Genomic DNA, 19,129 nt, shown 5'->3' with positions numbered 1-19,129 from the left:
TTTAGCACTTGCAGTGTTTAATACCTAAAATATATAGTAAAAGTAAACTGCGATAGTAGGGAAATAATGCAATCATTCCGTGAAGGCGCTGGATGCAGACCGCTACCAACCTGGCAATATGGAAATCATTGGGGGAGGCCTATGTTCAGCAGTGGACGTCCTGTGGCTGAAATTATAATAATATTAACTGTTTCGGATCAACACCGACCGCCACCTCCTTGGCGCGCGACACTGGCCACCAAGAAAACGTCATAATTTTTTTACGACCAAATTGCGATATTCTTTTGTTTTTATCTCGCTCGAACCTCGGATTTTTCACGTATTGTTTCTTTGTAATTTTTATTGTAAGTATTTAATTATTTTGACGTTTTATTACATAATACCTACTCAATATTAACTCTCGTGCCCCATAGCGCCCCGTTTCCTATACTCCAACCATAATATTTCTTCGAAAGAGGACAGCGCTTTTAGTGCTTAGACATGGTTATAAAATTAGATTCTTTTGACCTGGACCTCCTAGATTTGATTCAATTCTTCTGTAAAAAGCTATTTTCTTCCCACACGATAAAGAAGGCATATCAGCCTGCTTGCCCTTTGTCTTGAGACTAAGATTGTCTTGTCCCAATCTAGCCGGGGTCGCCACAGCATACAATATCCGTTGCGGTCTCCGACGGCCGTGCTATTGTAAGGGCAATATATTATGTCCGTCGCTTTGACAGAGATAAGGGACTTGATAAGGCCTAGGTTAATTTAGACCATACTCAATTATAGTAAGATGTCGTGTAACTATTTAGGTATACGAAGATCATAGTAAATTCAATCTAGGTATCTCTCCCAAAAAATCACAAAGATAATTTTAACAAGTAAAAAGTACCGTAACAATTGAACAGACTCAGAAAGTAACTTTAATTTTACTAAGTAATATAGCTTCAGTGACTTCATTAATTACCTATTTCTAAACTTAGTTGAAAGTACGAGTATCGTTTGACAGCCAAAGTTATTCTACATCCTATTAATTTCAAAATATTGAATCGTTTTTAGGCTGAGTTACACCACCATATTTTACCGTAAACATAACAATAACCGGTGCTTTGTATGGACTTTGAAATAATATTTTTGGTTTTATCTACTATAATATTAAAATAAGTCGGGTTTTCCTTCCTGACGCTATAACTCCAGAACGCACGAACCGATTTCCACGGTTTTGCATTCGTTGGAAAGGTCTCGGGCTCCGTGAGGTTTATAGCAAAGAAAATTTAGGAAAAATTTAAAGGGGATAAAACGGGATCCACGCGTTCGAAGTCGCGGGCGGCCGCTAGTCAAAATTAAAGTAAGATGGTGCAACCCAGCTATAATTTTGTTACTTTGTCCACAGCTGATCTCCGAGCTAGCCCTCCTCTGCTCAGCGACTGGCATTGGCCTATACTACCGAGCGCTCACTGAGCGAGCGCACAGGAACACCTTCGCCGGCACAAGGACCTGCCTGGAGCAGCGGGTGAAGTTGGAGTGCGAGCGGGAGCAGCAGGAGCGGCTGCTGCTGTCCGTCATACCGGCGTATATTGCTGCTGAGGTAAGTGTTATAGGATGAGGAGGAGCTTTTGTTGCTCTAACTAAAGGAACAAATGACGATGCTGTAGTCTGTCATCGCTGCATCTATACTCAGTCAAATAAATGTACCTATCGTATTAGATGAAAGGATGTCCAGGGCATTACGGCATAGTCAGGTTTAAGTGGGTAGATCTCCCTGACTAGTGGTCCATTGCCTAAGAGCGCTTTCACATTTAGGCGATTTAGCAGCGCGACAAACGCGCGACAGACGCGCTGTCGAAAATATCTTACTATGTGACAGCTGATGCCTCCCTTCACATTATAAAAACGCCGCTGCCGCGCTGCTGTCGCGCTACTAACGCCCTAATGTGAAAGCGGTCTAATACCGGGCGCTCACAGCGCGAGCGCACAGGAACACCTTCGCCGGCACAAGGACCTGCCTGGAGCAGCGGGTGAAGCTGGAGTGCGAGCGGGAGCAGCAGGAGCGGCTGCTGCTGTCCGTCATACCGGCGTATATTGCTGCTGAGGTAAGTGGCATCATCAACATTATCATTTCCATCTTATGACGCTGAACTTAGGCCTCCCCTGATGATTTCCATAATGGTTGGTAGCGGCCTGCATCCAGCATTTCCTGCTACCTTTATGAGGTCGTCGGTCCACCTTATGGGTGGACGTCATGTGCTAAGCTTTCCGGTACGTGGCCATCCACTCCGGAACCTTGCAGCCCCAGGTGAGGTGTGTTGGATTTCTATAGCAAGAACTTTTGCTGCTCCAAAGCAGTGACTGAAGATGCTATAGTCAGTAATCGTTGCTGAGTCGGACGCTCACTCTGCGTCCACTCTGTGACCACTGATATTTGTATGTCAATTAAATGATGGAGGACATGCCATTTTTGATACAAGAACCTTGAAAACGAATGAAATTCGCAGAAGTAACAACTGATTTTCAGCACACTATGAAAAATCTTGTGAAAAGGCTGTTATAGTAAAGTAATGCATTGTTATCTGAGGTAGGTAAAGAATTAAGTGATTCATACAAAAAGTACACTATGAGGTATTTACGATACGTATCAATTTGACGAAAGGTCTTACTGAAGGTTCTCGCCACGGTGGCGTGACTTGCAAACAATGAATAAATAAACCATCATATCGTTGTAAGCATGGTACGAGAACATCAAAGTAAACTCTGACCCATCTTATGTAGTTGTAAAATGTGCTAGTTTGCAACAAAGAGTAATGTGCTGACGACTGTACTTAAGCTTACAGCCTATTGGGATCAGCAAGCTCATATTATTTTCAGATGTAGTTATGTGTGGAATTAAATAGGATTTTCTCAGGATTTAAAGTTAAAAAAGTTGCTGCATTATAAAATTACGTAGAGTGTCAGCCCAAAACTCCGCCAAAACAAAAATAATATGTTATTGTTAATTTGTATCGGAGCAATATTGTGTTAAGAAATCTTTTGTCGTTGTATTTATCAGTCACAATTCAATCACTATCTTAAGCCCATGCGTTTAAAAATCTTTCGATTTGTAGAAATTACCTACAAAAAATATTTTTATACATTAAACGTCCAATCTTGTAAGAAAAAGAGATCTTCTCCACTCTCCAAATATTTACTTATCTTAAAACAAGTTCGGCCGTTAATATTGGGCTGTGGTAGCAACACCCGCTGTAAGGCTTTGCAGAATTTCAGGGATTTTTGCGCCTAAACATTGTTTATTTCAAACTAACACACTATTTTGTTGTTATCCGTAACGGTGAAGATTGAGCACTTAGTTCAAAGAACTCTATTGATCTCAAAAGTCTATTTTTGCGCCTTACTGACTGAAAAATATGTTTTGTTTGCCTCTTATCTCCATTTCAATATGCAAATACATTCATACCTACTTAATGCGCCATTCTCTACCTGTAGAAAAATAAAAATAAACTTTGTTTTGCAGGATTCTTATCACAATTATTTTTTACATAAACATTGATTACAATGTAAATGGAGTTTTAGAGTAGGCGCACACCGTTGATTTTTAGTTGGCCGATAGTTGTGCCCGATTACAAATTGTATGAAGAATCGGCCAAATCGAATCGGCCTAGTGTGCGCACTCCCATACATGCCCATACCACGGTAATAATATCATACAGTATTGTAACTTCATATAAACTGACGAAACGAGAACTTTCTTTCGAAATTCAAATCTCGGTATGCGCTCGGTATGCAAAAGTCGGGGGTGTCGCGAATGTGCCGAATGGACGTCGGTGGCCAAGTGTTAAAAATGACAAAACTGATTGAATTTGACTGACCGTCATTTACGGTCAAATTGGTCAAAAACTAGTCAAATTGTTATTTTCAGTCAGTTTGATTTGAAATGAAAATTATATTGTATCAAACCAGCTTTTGTCCACGACTTCGCCCGCCCGAAATTAAAGTAACAGATCATTATGATTATTAAAGTTTCAAAATTATTTAAATAGTTTTTACTAAATTAAATCCACTAATCACAAAACAACACACATTTTTAGCCTATTCCATTCCCAAAGTATTTTGTTTGTCTAAATAAATAAAAAAATACAAAACTATACAGGGTGTTACTTTGCATTCTTGCCATATTTACAGAGGTAACTATATTACTGATACTGAACACAAATCCGTTAAAAAATAATGCCCGAAAATTTTGATTTTTAATTTTGAATATTTTATTTTATCGACAATCTGTTAAACACATCACTAACTGTCGTAACGCATNTAATTGTGGATAAGGTGATTTCATTTCATACTTAATTTATTAATTTGTAAAAATAGGGAACAATGTTGTAAATTAATTAAAAGCCTAATAATTATTACGTATTTTTGACGGTCCTAAGCCCGTAAAGTAGAAACTGAGAGTAGAAAGGAAAATCTAAAATCAACTGAAGAGTATTTTAAAATAATTATTATGACTGGATAAAAAGGCTGGTACCCAGAGCCATAAAACATCACAGATTAATAAGAACTAGGCCACGCCCACTAGGTTTATTCCACTTGCACCTGTAGAAAGTGCGAGACAAAATTGGTTTATTCCAATTTGTACTGAAAAACCAAATTTACTAAAAACTCAGTGTACTTTCTTTATGGGAGTCTCTTGTTTATCTTAAATAATAGGTATTGGTCCCTACTTTTATCTCTGTGAATATGGCAAGAATGCAAAGTAACACGGTGTATAGAAATTCTAAGTAGGCAGATGTAATTAAACTGGGTACTGTAGGTGGGCAGCCCTATCGCATGTTGTCATACTGTGACGTACCGCGCGACTGTTAACATTTATTTCAAAAATATGGCTGAGTTGGAATACTGTATAGATAGTATTACCGTGCCCATACTGATCAACAGCCCGACTAAACTATCGGCCGACGAAAAATCAACGGTGTGCGCCTACTCTTAGCTTTAAAAACAATTTTCCACATTTTTATGCATTTGAAGGAGCTATGAGAACTCGTGATATGCAAAACTATATGACTTTATTAGCGAGGTGTTGCGCAGTAACAAAGGTTCGTTTGCGTTTTAAATCGGACGTCTGCACGCGATGCCCTGTAATGTTAGACCTTGCATGTGAATAAGGTTATATTTTACTACTATACGATGACCCGATGGTGTATTGACGCGTTGAAGTCTGAGTCGCAGGTTCGAATGCTTGTGACAATTTAAAAAAATGCTTCATTATAAAATGTTTATATCCTACTAAATAATATTATAAATGCGAAAGTTTGGATGTCTGGATGTTTGTTACTTTTTCACGCAAAAACTACTGAACGGATTTTAATGAAACTTTACTGTATTGTTGTTTATAACCCAAAATATAGGCTATAATTTACGACGATCTGTGACAAACTGAATTTCACACGGGTGAAGCCGCGGGCAACAGCTAGTATAAATTAATAATGTTATTATAATAGCTTATGTCATGAGACAATTCATACTCTAAATTGAGCAAATAATGCGTTTTGTTACTAGCCTTACATCAAAGGGATCTTCTTCTAGATGGTTTTCGTCCATAATCATTAAATTAAGATGCCTAAGCTTATGAAAACGTATAAGTAACTACAATAATATTAATAATTACATTCCTCTAATGGCTTAATTAAGGGATATGTAACATGTCACCATTTACCATACTAAATGTCTTTGTTCTTTGTGCTAGTAAACAACGTGAAACCTAATTATCACCACAAGTGTACAGACGCTGAAAGGCCCGCACCTTTGTGAATGATAATTATCGGGTGACTGTTTCCATTGAGCCTTGTCCCGGTATAAATAAATAAATAAATGACAGACAACGGAGAAAAACATACATACTTACTTGTGTATTTACATGAAAAAGTATTTAAGTAGTGTTAATTGTGAAAAATATAAAACGTTAAAATAGCGGTATCGTTATAGCCAATGAGATGCTGTCATAGTGACATCAGAATAGAGGGACGCGCGGAGACGACTCCGCGCGCTTTTGTGCTTAGTGATGAATTGTAATTAAAATAAGGCAATATAATGTGAAAGATGAGTATCCAGTGTTTTATTTATGAGAATAGATCGACCGGCCTCTAATAGTAGGTAATTGTGCTCGCTTGAGTTTCGGTTTGTCTTAGAGACACTTTTTAAACTACAGGGTAAAAATAAAGGGTTTTTCCACGGGTCTCTAACTACCTCTATACTACATTTATTCCAATTGGTTTAGCGGTTAAACTGTGAATAGGTAACACCTTTCAGACAGGCTGAGTTACTTTCGCATTTATAACAAGTATTACTATGGATAGAAAACACCCAATATTAACAGATACCTACATAAAAAGTTCATGAAAACAATAAATGATTGTGTGCGTGGGGATTGAACCCGCGTCCTCGATATACCATACCCGTAGTAGTTCGGTACGCAAATGACTACGCCGTCAGGAAAAACATTTGCACTTTGCCATACTTCTGCACATAATTTGCAATTTTCCAGAGAACATGTGATAAAAGGTAAAGCCGATTGGCCAATTATATCGAACATCGATACGTGAAAGTAATTACTCGTATCGCGGGATGTGCATGTCCTGAATGATTACTTTTCGATATTTCGGTTTGTTGGCGATACGAATCGGACTAAAAGGGAAATTGGAACGCGTACATACCTACTCGAAATAATTGCACCAACATTTTAGGATAACTCCTATTTTAGGCTTTCAGTTTTATGATGTACCGTTTTACCCCCTTAGGGATGGAGTTTCGTAAAATCCTTTCTTAGCGGATGCCTACGTCATAAAATCTACCTGCTATCACTATGTCAGTCAGTCAGCCAGTCAGTCAGTCAGTCAGTCAGCCAGCCAGTCAGTCAGTCCCTTTAAGTTACATATATTTAGATTTTGCGATTGTCTTTCCGTTTCCGTATTAAGTAAATTATACTTACTTGTAAGTGCCTGCTACTCTGTGCTGTCGTCCCAACCTATATGATTAAATTCACGTGCCGTCTGCGACAGTGGACCCAGCCCAGAGGCTCGTGTCGTGCATTGTAAGGAGGCGACCGTTACTCCGACCCAGTTCAACAAGCAAACAGAGACTATCAGCATGTCCCGGCCTACTCTACATATTGTTTTTCTATGAAAGTCAATGATTCATCCTTGTTTTTGACCTGAAAATGCGTCTGACTTTGGCGTCTACTTTCAATTTTCTTGTCCTCTTCGGCTCACTTTCCTTCCTGTCTGGTATGGTGACTATGGTGTTGTTTGATTGTGAAAATAATTAGAGTCAATTGAAGTTCTTTATGGATGTCAATGGTAACATTTTCCTGTGAGGATACAAGAAGAAATACGCAACGCGAATACTACCTACTTTAATGATACTTTAAACATATTGTTTTGCTGTGGTTTTGACAATGATCGATAACTGAAGGGGTAGAATGGAATATTGGGAACTGTTTTAAAATCAGTATTCAATCGTCATTGTAGTCGTTTGGATAGAATTACATTTCATTGTTGAAAATCAATTATTTTATTTTTAAAATTACCTACCGAGGTAAATATGACCTCGAAATAATATTAAAAGTTAACGCTAACAATTGTATTGTAGTTGTATCAGCTATTCTCACAGGTCTTCTTCTGTTTCGCACAGTCCCAGGTGCACAGTTAGCCAACACTTGGCATTAACAGCGAACTTGGTCGGTTACTGCTAGCGTACCTCGGGGGACGATTGATGGGAATTGTTATTATAAGCCTTTTGATTACACGAGAGATATAGTTTTGATGAAGTTTTGTTATTAATAATCAGGTTGTAGCAATCGTAAATAGTTGGGAGAAAGGTGTGTATGCATCCCACTATTGAAAGGCTCACTCATCTCCGCTATAAGTATTCAGTAGTAGGTAGTATCATCATCATTTCAGTCATAGGACGTCCACTGCTGAACATAGGCCTCCCCCAACGAGAAAGGTTCCCCAGTTGGTAGTAAACAGAGTGGAATTTTGTAATTCCACCTGAAGTTTTTGAATGCAGTTTTGTTTTTCAAAAATTAATGAATGTTTTCATTGAGTAAAACTTTCTGTCTACAGTATTAAGAGTACTTTTCCTTCAGGTGGCATTACAAAATTCAACTCTGTATAGGGTGGGTAAGTTAGAACTACGCTTTAAGACTTCAGAAAGTTCCTAATATTGAGTCACTTTAGTTACATAATTGACAAAAGTTTATTGTGATCTTAGTGTATTAACTTATAATAGAGCGATGGGAATAAACTTCCCTATAATCTTGAACCTTCGTCTTTAACTTCCATAAACAGTAAGACGAATGAAGGTGTTACGTATGCACCTCTATTATGGATTAAAAATATCTCAACTTGACCTTTCATTCTTCCGTATATTTTTATGGAAATATCGCACAACCTTTGTAAAGTGTGGGATTGATAGAGGGACAAGTACATGGGAAGAACTCTACTAACTTATAAGTTCTAGACAATTTTATATTAAATAAATTTATTTTACCTTAGAATTTCAGTATACCTTTTATACATATACTTAGTATAATATTGTAGGTAGAGTCATCTTTTTATTTGAACTCCGGTGAGCGATGTAGGAAGTAATTTATTCTTGCTTACTCATCTCTCGCGGATCTGCAAATATTTTGTGTATTTAACGTAATAATAATTCCCGGAAACAACGGGTGCTATTTGTTCTACTTAAGTGGGGTTTCCTAACTGTTTAATGTTACAGTCTTTAATACCAGTGCACAGTGTTTTTTTTGACCCGAAAAAGTGACATTCTGTTTTTATCACTAATATCCAAAGTTTAACTTATTATTAATGTTAGACTAAAACACCCAGGTGACAAATAGGTATAGATTATTTTTAAAAAAATATTTTAGAAAATTTATTTTGTACTGGGTCAAACTACAATTTTATTATTATTTAAAGAAACGTACACACTAAGCTTCTCTTTGCATTGCAGGTAGGTAGGTTGGTGTATGGCGAATATTATTGCACCTATAATTATTTAAAAGTAGTTATAGGAACGACAGTATAATTATTTTTTAAATTTAAGAAATTATTATTTTTCTCTTTTTCTACGCCGAAGTAGAATCTCTGCTTAGGTCAGATAAACTTCTTAAAATAAGCTCTATCACCTAAAATTTTTCTATATTCTAACTCGGCCGCAATTTCGAGAAAATGTATTTTTTCCAAAATGTTAGGATTGTCACAAAAAATGACCTTACGTAGTTCCACTTTCTTTAGGGTTCCGTGGCCAAAGGATGCTAATCGGTCCTAATTATGTGTTTAATTTGTCTTAGGTAGGTTATCAGTTAAATTACTATCAGTGCTCAAGAATACTGTTTCTTCATCATCTTTTAAGAATATGAAGACTCTTGATCATCAGGAGTGGTATTTATATTTGCATAATATTAATTATGTCCCGTAATGTAATACATTACTCTATATTTTAGAATATTTGCCAGCGTCTTAGTTCGGCGATTAAAAAGATGACATGACCACCGCTTATTTCCCTGACAGATTAGGTGATGTTGATAAAAGTCCTATGAAAGACATGGTCATAAAAACGATTTGTTTTTTGTAAATTATCCCAACATTACTTTACCTGCTTCAGGACAATAAATGGGCCCGTGCTGAGAAAAGGCAGCGCAAGAAATTCAGTCACCTTTAGCAGAGCCTATCTTTGAGAATATGTATTTGAGATTTTTTTAGTATACATTTTAGTTGGTATCAAGTTGCCAAAGCTCCTAATGAGTAACATTTCTCTAGAAATAAGATAATATTATTTTTTACTGCATAATTTTTTTTTGCGATATTCACTTTTTTGTTGAATATGATAATCTTCAAAGAAAACTTGATTCGTTTGAAATTTTCCATAATGAATATATTTTAGGGTTTCTTAGCATTTTTCTTCTTTAGGTAATTTATTTGATAGAAGTACCTAAAAATAGTACCTACTAGACATCGAAATGTTAATAATAATATTAATTTACGGATTTTTGAAGTATTTAATGTGATTTTCAAATACCGTGGAAAATCACAAAGTGTAGAGTAGGTAGGTTCATAAATAGTACCATTTATGCAATTTCACAAACAAACTCGAATTTAAATGCTTAAAAATACGCTTCATTCTTATTCAATTTCCCTCTAAGGATTTGAAATTGAAAATTGTAATAGCATGTTCCATTAGTAAGTACCTACCTAAATTGATCATGTCTCCTTTTTGTGTTCAAAATAATTGTTATTCACCAAACAACAGTAAATTCTAGAAGTTTTTACGACTTCTACAAAATAAATGGTTGGCACGGCACGTACAGTCTTTAAAGCTCAGCTGAAATTTTAATATTACCGATGATGTAGGTATATGAATATTCAGAGCTGTAACTCCGCGTGAAAAATTAACCATAGTTACAAAATATTCAAAATCATTTGCCGGTGCTATATCTAGTCTTTTGTGTACGTGACTATTTTTAAAAGTAGCTTATTTACGAAACAAAACGACCAAAGTAGCCATTAACCTTGGATAACTGGGAGTATTATTGCTATTCTTAACACTCTCAGTTGCCAAATAAAAATGCGTATTCTATGAAAATACTATAGTTTATTCAACCTTACATTAACTTAAATTACTAAATTAAAACTAAGTTAAGTCTAAATCAGTCACGTTTGGCCACAACATTTAATTTTCATCGTCTTCCTTGACGAATTGACTATAATTTCGTTTCACAATTCAGCCGAGGCTAATATTTACAACATGTTCATTAAGTACTAAATATTATGAGTCGATAGAATCTTTTCTTGAAGGACTCGCATCAGATTTGCCAATGTTCACGTGAATGGTTATTGCTTCGTCGTTTTCTGACTTCATGATGATGTCATTCCATTGCACCTCGGCCTTTTTGCCGTAAGCCTCGTTCTCTATAAGAATTGCAGACTTAGTACACAAGGCTTTGCTTTGGAATTCTATGAGCGCGCAGTATTCGCTTTTCTTTGATTCTGCTTTGGAGTCAGCGACGTATCCAAGTTTCCGCCTCATGACTTCGACTCTGACGTGGTAGTTGTATATGCAGACTTTGATGATGAACGCGCTTTTTTGGTGGAGAAGAACGATTTTGTATTTGGTTCGACAGCAGGCGGTCTTTTTGAGTTTCGTTTGGAAGTTTTCGATGAGGATTTTGATCTTTTGGGAGTAGACCGCGATGATGTTATGCGTGGACTGGAGATGGCTGGAGAGTTCTTCGAAGGGGATGGAACAGCAGTTGGCGGCGATGGGGCACGTCATGGTGTCGAACTTGCACTCTTCCTCGTGTTTTGATCTGGTCACAGATGTGAGGAGGTCTGTGCAGCCTCGTCTGGAAAGAAAGAAAAGGATACAATTAGCATTAATAAGAAAAAACACATTGGACGATGATTTCTTGTCACCTTTGTACAAAAACATAGAAAGAAGATCTGAAAGATGTGATAGGCAATTTTTGAGATTTGATATGTAGTTTGTATTAAACCTTAACAAATTAAGTTCCACAAACAATACAGTTACAATTCCAACTGACTAATGTGATTTCCAACACCGAACCAAACTTGTTACGTGTTGCCAGATGTATGAAATTCGTAACTAACTTAACTTGGCCGACTTGCCGACGGATAGTATAATGGAATGAAACTTCGGGGATGCAATAAATTTAACTAATCGGGCCTTCGGTTTACGTCTTTGATCGCATCAAATTAATCTCCGACATAAATCTTTAGTGTCCCGAATAAATGACAATAGTGTCATGGTTGATAAATTGATATTAATTGTTCAAAGAGTAAATGATATTAATAGATAATATATTTTGTAGAAGGTGCCTAGTGCTGAACATTTTTGTTGCTTAGGTAGGTATTTTGGTGGTTTCTTACTTTTTTACTGAACGGATAGCAATGAAACAGGTGTTTCTAAATGCAAGTGAATCAAAAATAAGAAGATACGGCACGTGAATTTCAAAATAAGAAAGAAACATGGCGATATTTTATTAACAGTACACATAAACTTAGTACATAAATCTCTACATTTCATTTACCACGATAACCAAAACGGATTTTCTATTGAGTCTCCAGATAATATTAAAGAATAAGATTTTTAGATATTACGTTTTCTCTAGTCTTTATATCCAATTAATTACTCTTCCTTTTGATTTGTGAAACCATTACTTCAGTTCTTTCATCCAATAAAATACCCCTTAGCAACCGTTCCACGGGTTAATTGATTAGATCCCCAATATCCACAAAAATGCCATAAATCCGTCGTAAAATTTCTTTGCGATATCCCTCTTGTTCCACCAATAAAATGTAACTGAGATAAGCTCTCCGACAAATAAACCTTAAGCGCGGGTTACACTGTGAACTGTAATGCCTTGATCACACGTACCGAGCAAACGGGCGAGACAGTGCTCTCGGCCGAGTGACAGTGCTCTCGGCCGAGTACTCGGTGTGTATGAACATTACGCCGAGTGCTTTGTGTGTTCATGGCTTTAGCTATCATGTACGGACGAGAGCACATCGAGCTAATAACAATGATGTCTTATCATGTTGTAATACAGGCTATTTTGCAACAAAAATGTCTGATGTTCTGTCTACTGTATCACGTCAGATGCCAGTTGATAAATCAGTTGCTACAATCAACATGATAGAAGAAAACTTTGGTCATGTAGAGATGACATTGCGATTGACTTTCAATTTCTAAATCAAAGTTTTACAGACATCAAACATTTTTGGGTGGTGGAGTTTCGCCCTTAGTGTAGTCTGCGCTTAGAATTTCTACAAATAAATCTCAAACTGCTGTAAAACGTTTTCGCAAAGTGATCTTAATACAAGTAACTAAATATCTTAGAAATGAACAAGATTGTTGGATTTAGGGTTTTCGGAGAATTGCTATTAGAATTATTGAGATGGTTTTTCAGAATAATATTTCAGTAATGGCATTGTAAATCAGTAATCGTATTGTAGAGTTTTTAACTATAATTTTCTTTGGTTAATGTTACGAATGTTCATTTTATTGTGAAAAAAGAGCTTTACAAGAAATGTTCTATGTAATAATCTATTTTAAAATCCTTTGTAATCGTCACTGTCATTTGCTCTGGAGTCTTTCCTAACAGTCACCTATCCCTAAAGTATATGTACAAGAAGTAGCTTAACTATGACAATACTTATAAACCGTCAGATAAAGCACATAATTGCATGTTTCCAAGTGCTAATTGACTGATAGAAACTGAATACACTAGAGATATTGTAATAGGATCAAGGAAACCTATTGTTTATTGTTGCACACTATTTAACGCGGTATTATTCAGATCGCGTACGAATTAATTGTTCACACTTCCTTGTTCTAGACATATTTACTGTAATTTTATGGAAGTGCGAAGATCAATGATAATGAATATGCGAGTAATATAGTATTTATTACCTCATTACATAGTAAAGCAACGGATACAATATTCGCGAAGAAATAAACTACTTAATGGTTGCATTGATAAATATTCCACGTTGTCATTCATATCAACCTTTTACTGCCTTGGAAAAAACCACGGAATGTCCACAAAATGAATAAAAAAGAGTACTTTAATCTGGAAAAATAACTCATGTCCTGTTTCATTGCTTTCGATTCGACTAAGTAATTAACCTACATTGATACATCATAAATAAGATCCTGATTAAATTGGTCCCTTTAGTAGTTGTTTATTTGTCAAAAAACCCAAACAAGCCGTGTATGTTTTGTATCTGTCTTTTTGTCTATTTATTTGTATGATAATATACATTATAATATCAGGCCCTTTGTAGAAGATACACATAACGCAAAGAAAGGAGACAGTAGCACAAAATTTAGACATCTGGGTATCGTTTTGTAGATACGTGGATAATAACGCAAAGAACTGAAGGCATTTAAATGTGGTTTTGAAGACGCCATTAGCCATACAGAGATTTAGAAAAAGTAAATGTTAGGACGTACAGAGAATTGAAGGTGCTGGTAAAGACAAGAAATGAATGGAAATTGCTTCATTAACGAATGATCCCAATAAAAGATGTTCGACAAAAACTCACCGATAATTCCGACAAGGCAGCATCAGGTCGTTGACGAGCCTCTGCAGAGCGAGGCAGGGGATTGCGGGCGCTCTGAGGGAACCTCGGCACCAGGCGCATTTGGACATCCTTCGGGAGCACCGCGCGCACCAGACGCCGCCGCACCACGGGCACACGCAGGGACCGCAGCACTGGAAAGAGATAATTAGGGATGAACACGTTGTCCATAATTCTGCGGGAGATACCTGGATTCAGGCAGGGAAAGACCGGTGATTATGGAATCATCTATACATGAGCATTGAGCACACATTACATAATTTGGTTATTTTCTGCAGGAGCACGACCCTCTCTTATCTACCAGAAGCAAATGGAGGTTTTGGCCTACACTCCCCACGCTGGCCAGACGGGTTGGGGTAGCTTAATGTTCGCATATTTGTCACGCGTTATTACGATATGATTGGGGATGGTCCTATTCTAGTTACTCTGCCGGCACCACAAGGCAATAGCAACTCAGGAGTGGTCATATTTAGGTATTAGAAGTGACAGCAACACAGACGGACTGTTTCTGATTGGAGTAGGTATTTCTAGTTGCAGTTGTTCACTCAGAGTCGCTGATCGCTTGACAACAGTTGTTTATACTACAATAATAACAATAATCCCAGATCAGATAAACATGACGTCAAGAAAGGACAAATATACCTTTTTTTCATGTTATTGTGGCTACTTGTTGACATTTGCAATGCCAAGGGCACTTTCAATTCGCGCCGAGTGGCTGTCGACCTTTGGGTGTGTTTTGACGCCTTTTTCAGAAATCTTATTTGAGTGTAAAATTACTTGAAATGCTCTTAATTTCGTGATTTAATTTAGCACCTAGTAAAACACACTTTAGTAGTTTGAAACGTATTCAAATCATCATAATTTGATATTTTTCTACTTTATCACAATAATTTTCATTAGCATAGCTAGTACGCGTTTGTATATTGCTCTCCTATTTAAAGGTCCTCTCTATTTGCAACATCTTTTACAGGCCATTTTATGCACTTTCCTAAATCACTCAAGATTTACCAACGCTATAAATTTCAATACCCAAGCTAAAGTGTCTGCGGTCCGCTTCCTCGTCTCTAAGATATTAATACACCCCACGTGTCGCCTGAAACTAAGTTACAACTTTGCACGGAGTCTCCGAATTAGGTACGTGCGGCCTGCCTGAGCCGAATCTTAATACTGTATCGAGCCATATTCGGGACTTTGTTTACACATTTGTTTCCATACTAATAAGGTTCACAATCTAAACAACGTTTAAAGTTGCTGTTTCTGGGGGAAATCTCGGAATGTTATTTGTCGAAATTTCTCTAAGTAAGTTGGTTAATTGGGATTATGCTATTTGCATATTCATGGTACGAAATCTGGGTATCATTGTCCTTATCTTAGGAATGTCCTTAATTACGGTGGGATATTAGATAGGTAATTTAAAGATATGGTATGACTATTACGGTTTTCAGCAATGTGGATAACTTAATCAGATATTTGCGACCGGCATTTGTAGTGATTATCTGTATTCAGTTATTTGCGTTATATCCTACCTTACTTGCTTAGTGATCAAATGCAGTTTGAAAAGAGGAGAGAGGAAGTTCTTCTTCTTCTTATCGTGTCAACAACAAACCTACACAGTGTCAGCCCAAATCTCCGCCACAAGAGTGGCGTTGTCAGCAGCATTAATTAAATCCTCCTGAGTGCAGTTACTCAGGCACTCAGGACACGACATCATGACGTGCTTCATCGACTGGGGAACAAAACCGCACCTGCCCTTCATGTTTGAGCCATCCAAGAATCCCCACCTGACCAGATTGTCCTTACTACGTGAGGGAGTTGATGTAGATAAAGGAGTTGCATCAACTAGCGCGTTGATTGACACTATTATTACTATTCCATTTACGTAATGTTTGATTTTCTCTTTTTCTTAAGGAAGATTTACCTACTTCATCATCTTTTGTGTCCTGATTTCGCATTACTACACAAATGCGGGTAAATATTGCACTTCCTAGCCAATAAACAATTTCTAAACACTACTTATCTAAGTACCTATTACTTTGTAGAGGGATAATATCGTTTTTATTAAGTTATTGCATTAGAAAATTATCAGTTTGTATCGTTGAGGAAAATGCAAAAATGTTATTAGGTAACATTTCCAATCGATATCCTTTAATTGAATCGCGAGATTGTTTTCAAGGAAAGCAAATTTTTTATAGAGCAAGTTCGTCGTATCCGAACAGCATACGAGCCATAAGATATTATTCGACATCACATCTGTGCGTATCAATAAACCGATATCGTTCTTTTTCGATTCTAGTCTTCGCTGTTCCTCATTTTAACAGTACTTACGAGTAGGTAGGTATTATAATGATCACTTCCAGTTCATTATTTAGGGTAAATTAATTATTTACCACACTTCTAACCAAAACTCAAATTCAATTAATAACAGTTAAAAGTGCCGTGATTACCTAATAATAAAAGTATGTTTGCAAAGTTTCATCAAATTCGATTTTTTTATCCCAGCCGAAGAACCACTTTCACAATGATATCAAAAAATTTGAATATCCCAGTCTAGGTGTCATGACTTGCAGTCATTCATTCAACCATTGTGTTCTCAAAGGAAGACTGGCTCGTGAATACGGGCCTCCGTCGCGATCGCTGATTAAACTAACTCTTCGAAGTAACAAGCACCTGCTCGGCACATTAACTCCATAAATAGCAGACGATGTTTAGCGCGGGTAGAGCAACTTTGATCGAAGACATTGTTACGAGAATTACTTCTTTAGGTAATAAATTTAAGGAAGTTTATCTCAAATTATCGGTCTATTCCACTTTGATCACCTGGCTTTGATGACCCAGATGTTTAGGTAAGTAACGCTTTAAAATATTTCATGCTGTAAAAAAATTTCTATTTTAAAAAAATGTTACAAACATTTTCAACCGACTTCAAAAAAGGAGGAGGTTCTCAATTCGACCCGTATGTTTTTTTTTTCTATGTTTGTTACGCGATAACTCCGCCAATTATGAACCGATTTGAACAAATCTTTTTTCTGCGTATAGGTAATACCTCAAGGGTGGTCCCATTTAAATTTAATAATAGAAAAAAAAAACCCCAAGGGTGGAAAATTGGGGATGAACTTTTTTATACGCAATATCTCCGCCGATTATAAATCAATTTGAACGATTATTTTTTTGTTGAATAGGTATTATCAAAAGGGTGGTTTCATGCGAATTTGAAGAAAATATTTCACCCCCAAGGGTGGAAAATTGGGGATGAACTTTTTTGTACCCAATATTTTCAATTTTTAGTTTTTTTTTTGTGTTCACGCATTTGAAGTCGGTTTTATTTTTTAAAAAAGTTAATTATTTTTAATATAGACATTTTTTGAGGTGTGATTTGTATGTAGGTGATCAAAGGAACCCTAAAATGATATTTTAACTGGAGTCCACTTGGATCACCCAGGGCATCATATCCATGGGTGGTCAAGGACACTAAATTGTCGCTGGAAGTGGACTATCACCTGGGTCATCAAAGCCAGGTGATCAAAGTGGAATAGACCAAATTATCTGCCTCAAATTAAGCTGAGCTGAACATAATTTCGTTTAGATGACAAATGCATAAATTATACTTGAGTAGATACAAATGGATGCTTAGATGTAAAGTAATATACGGCCTTAACTTCAAGGAGGTGTATGTACAGTCACGGTAATACTATCTATACAGTATTCCAACTCGGACATATTTTTGAAATAAATGTCAACAGCCGCGCGGTACGTCACGGTATGACAACATGCGATAGGGCTGCTCATCTACAGTACCCATTCTAATTACATCTGCCTACTTAGAATTTCTATCTAGTTTTGTGAATGTATTTTGTGATTGTAATTTTTTATTTTATTTTGACAAACAAAATAACTTAGTTAATGAAATAGGATAAAATGCATGTTGTTTTGTGATTAGTAGATTTAATTAAAAATTATATTTGGGTTAAGATTTAGAAATAAAACTTATGCGATCGTAAAATGTATGCGCCTTGACTGAGGTGTACAAAATGCTTGATTATTGTACAGGGTGTTAGGTAAATGGGTTTATAAGTCGACACTAGCTCATGTTAACATGTGCATAAATGGTATAGTGAAGTCAGAAAATTGATATCATCATTTTAATAAATGTAATTTTCATACAAATCTGATTTTATAAATTTTATTTCACTGACTTCACCATACCATTTATATGCATAATATGTTAACATGGGCTAGTGTCAGCTTGTACAGTCGCAGAATGAAAAGGTTCGTCACCTTAGTGTCGGTTTTCGCTTGCACTAGGTACTGTAAGAGTCAAACCTGCCAACATAACAGTGCAAGAAACAGTGCTGCTAACATTTAAATAAATATGACGTTTGCTAACAAATAAGGTTTTGCTTGTTTATTTTTCTATCCCATCAGTGCAATGCAATGATGACATTGACCAATTGACAATAGTTTTTTTTATTTAATAGAAATAATAATGGCAGGTTGAACCAACAAGAAGGTTTTAGTTTATCAATCATAATAATCTTCTTGACAAAATAAATCGTCAAACAACTTTGATCTGGATAATTTTGAACTTTACTGACGAACAGTTAAAGATTATTTTCTCTAACTCGAGATTATTCTGTAACATAGTTTCAAAAGGTAATATGTGCTCGCGATTCGTTGAAGGAATCAATTTGAAAACTGACGAACCTTTTCATTCCGTGACTGTACTTATATAGTACGTGTTTATATCTACTTGCTTTGCTCAACGGGATCCCGCAAAAAATGACAATAAATAGATCTCGAACGGAATCATCATTTTGCAATAAATATGTAGAGTTCGAAACTTCGAATGGTGGTTGGGATTCTACATTTTTTAATTAATTTCAGTTGCAGTACTTGCACTCCTTTAAAAAGCATGTTGGCATGATTCTAAAGCGATCTGTAGAGTTACTAGTATCAGTAATTTTAGACTTGTCTCGTCATGACCACTCCACTTGCTA

The 19,129-nt window shown here is 36.4% G+C and overlaps 3 protein-coding genes across 3 annotated transcripts in view; 2 read left to right on the top strand and 1 right to left on the bottom strand.

The window, feature by feature from the left end:
• The window catches only part of LOC114363061 (adenylate cyclase type 2-like), a 34,804-nt gene extending 31,951 nt beyond the window's left edge, over positions 1–2,853 (top strand). Inside the window, exons 5-7 of the mRNA XM_028318666.1 lie at positions 1,376–1,570; positions 1,998–2,075; positions 2,848–2,853. Of these exons, the coding sequence (XP_028174467.1) occupies positions 1,376–1,570; positions 1,998–2,075; positions 2,848–2,853 (279 nt within the window). The remainder of the gene's footprint in view (positions 1–1,375; positions 1,571–1,997; positions 2,076–2,847) is intronic.
• LOC114363060 (adenylate cyclase type 2-like) overlaps positions 1,955–19,129 on the top strand; it is an 87,096-nt gene continuing 69,921 nt past the window's right edge. Inside the window, exon 1 of the mRNA XM_028318665.1 lies at positions 1,955–2,075. The gene's annotated coding sequence lies outside the window, so the exon portion shown is untranslated. The remainder of the gene's footprint in view (positions 2,076–19,129) is intronic.
• LOC114363059 (uncharacterized) overlaps positions 10,753–19,129 on the bottom strand; it is a 30,179-nt gene continuing 21,802 nt past the window's right edge. Inside the window, exons 4-5 of the mRNA XM_028318664.1 lie at positions 14,100–14,269; positions 10,753–11,377 (exon numbers count right to left, since the gene is read on the bottom strand). Coding sequence (XP_028174465.1) covers positions 10,801–11,377; positions 14,100–14,269 — 747 coding nt within the window. The 3' untranslated portion in view covers positions 10,753–10,800. The remainder of the gene's footprint in view (positions 11,378–14,099; positions 14,270–19,129) is intronic.

The sequence above is a fragment of the Ostrinia furnacalis genome, unplaced genomic scaffold (assembly GCF_004193835.3).
Source record: "Ostrinia furnacalis isolate ACB-3 unplaced genomic scaffold, ASM419383v2 OfSCF6947, whole genome shotgun sequence".
In the NCBI taxonomy this organism is placed as follows: domain Eukaryota; kingdom Metazoa; phylum Arthropoda; class Insecta; order Lepidoptera; family Crambidae; genus Ostrinia; species Ostrinia furnacalis.
Note: the sequence above shows the minus strand (reverse complement) of the source record. Positions and strands in the feature narration are given on the sequence as shown.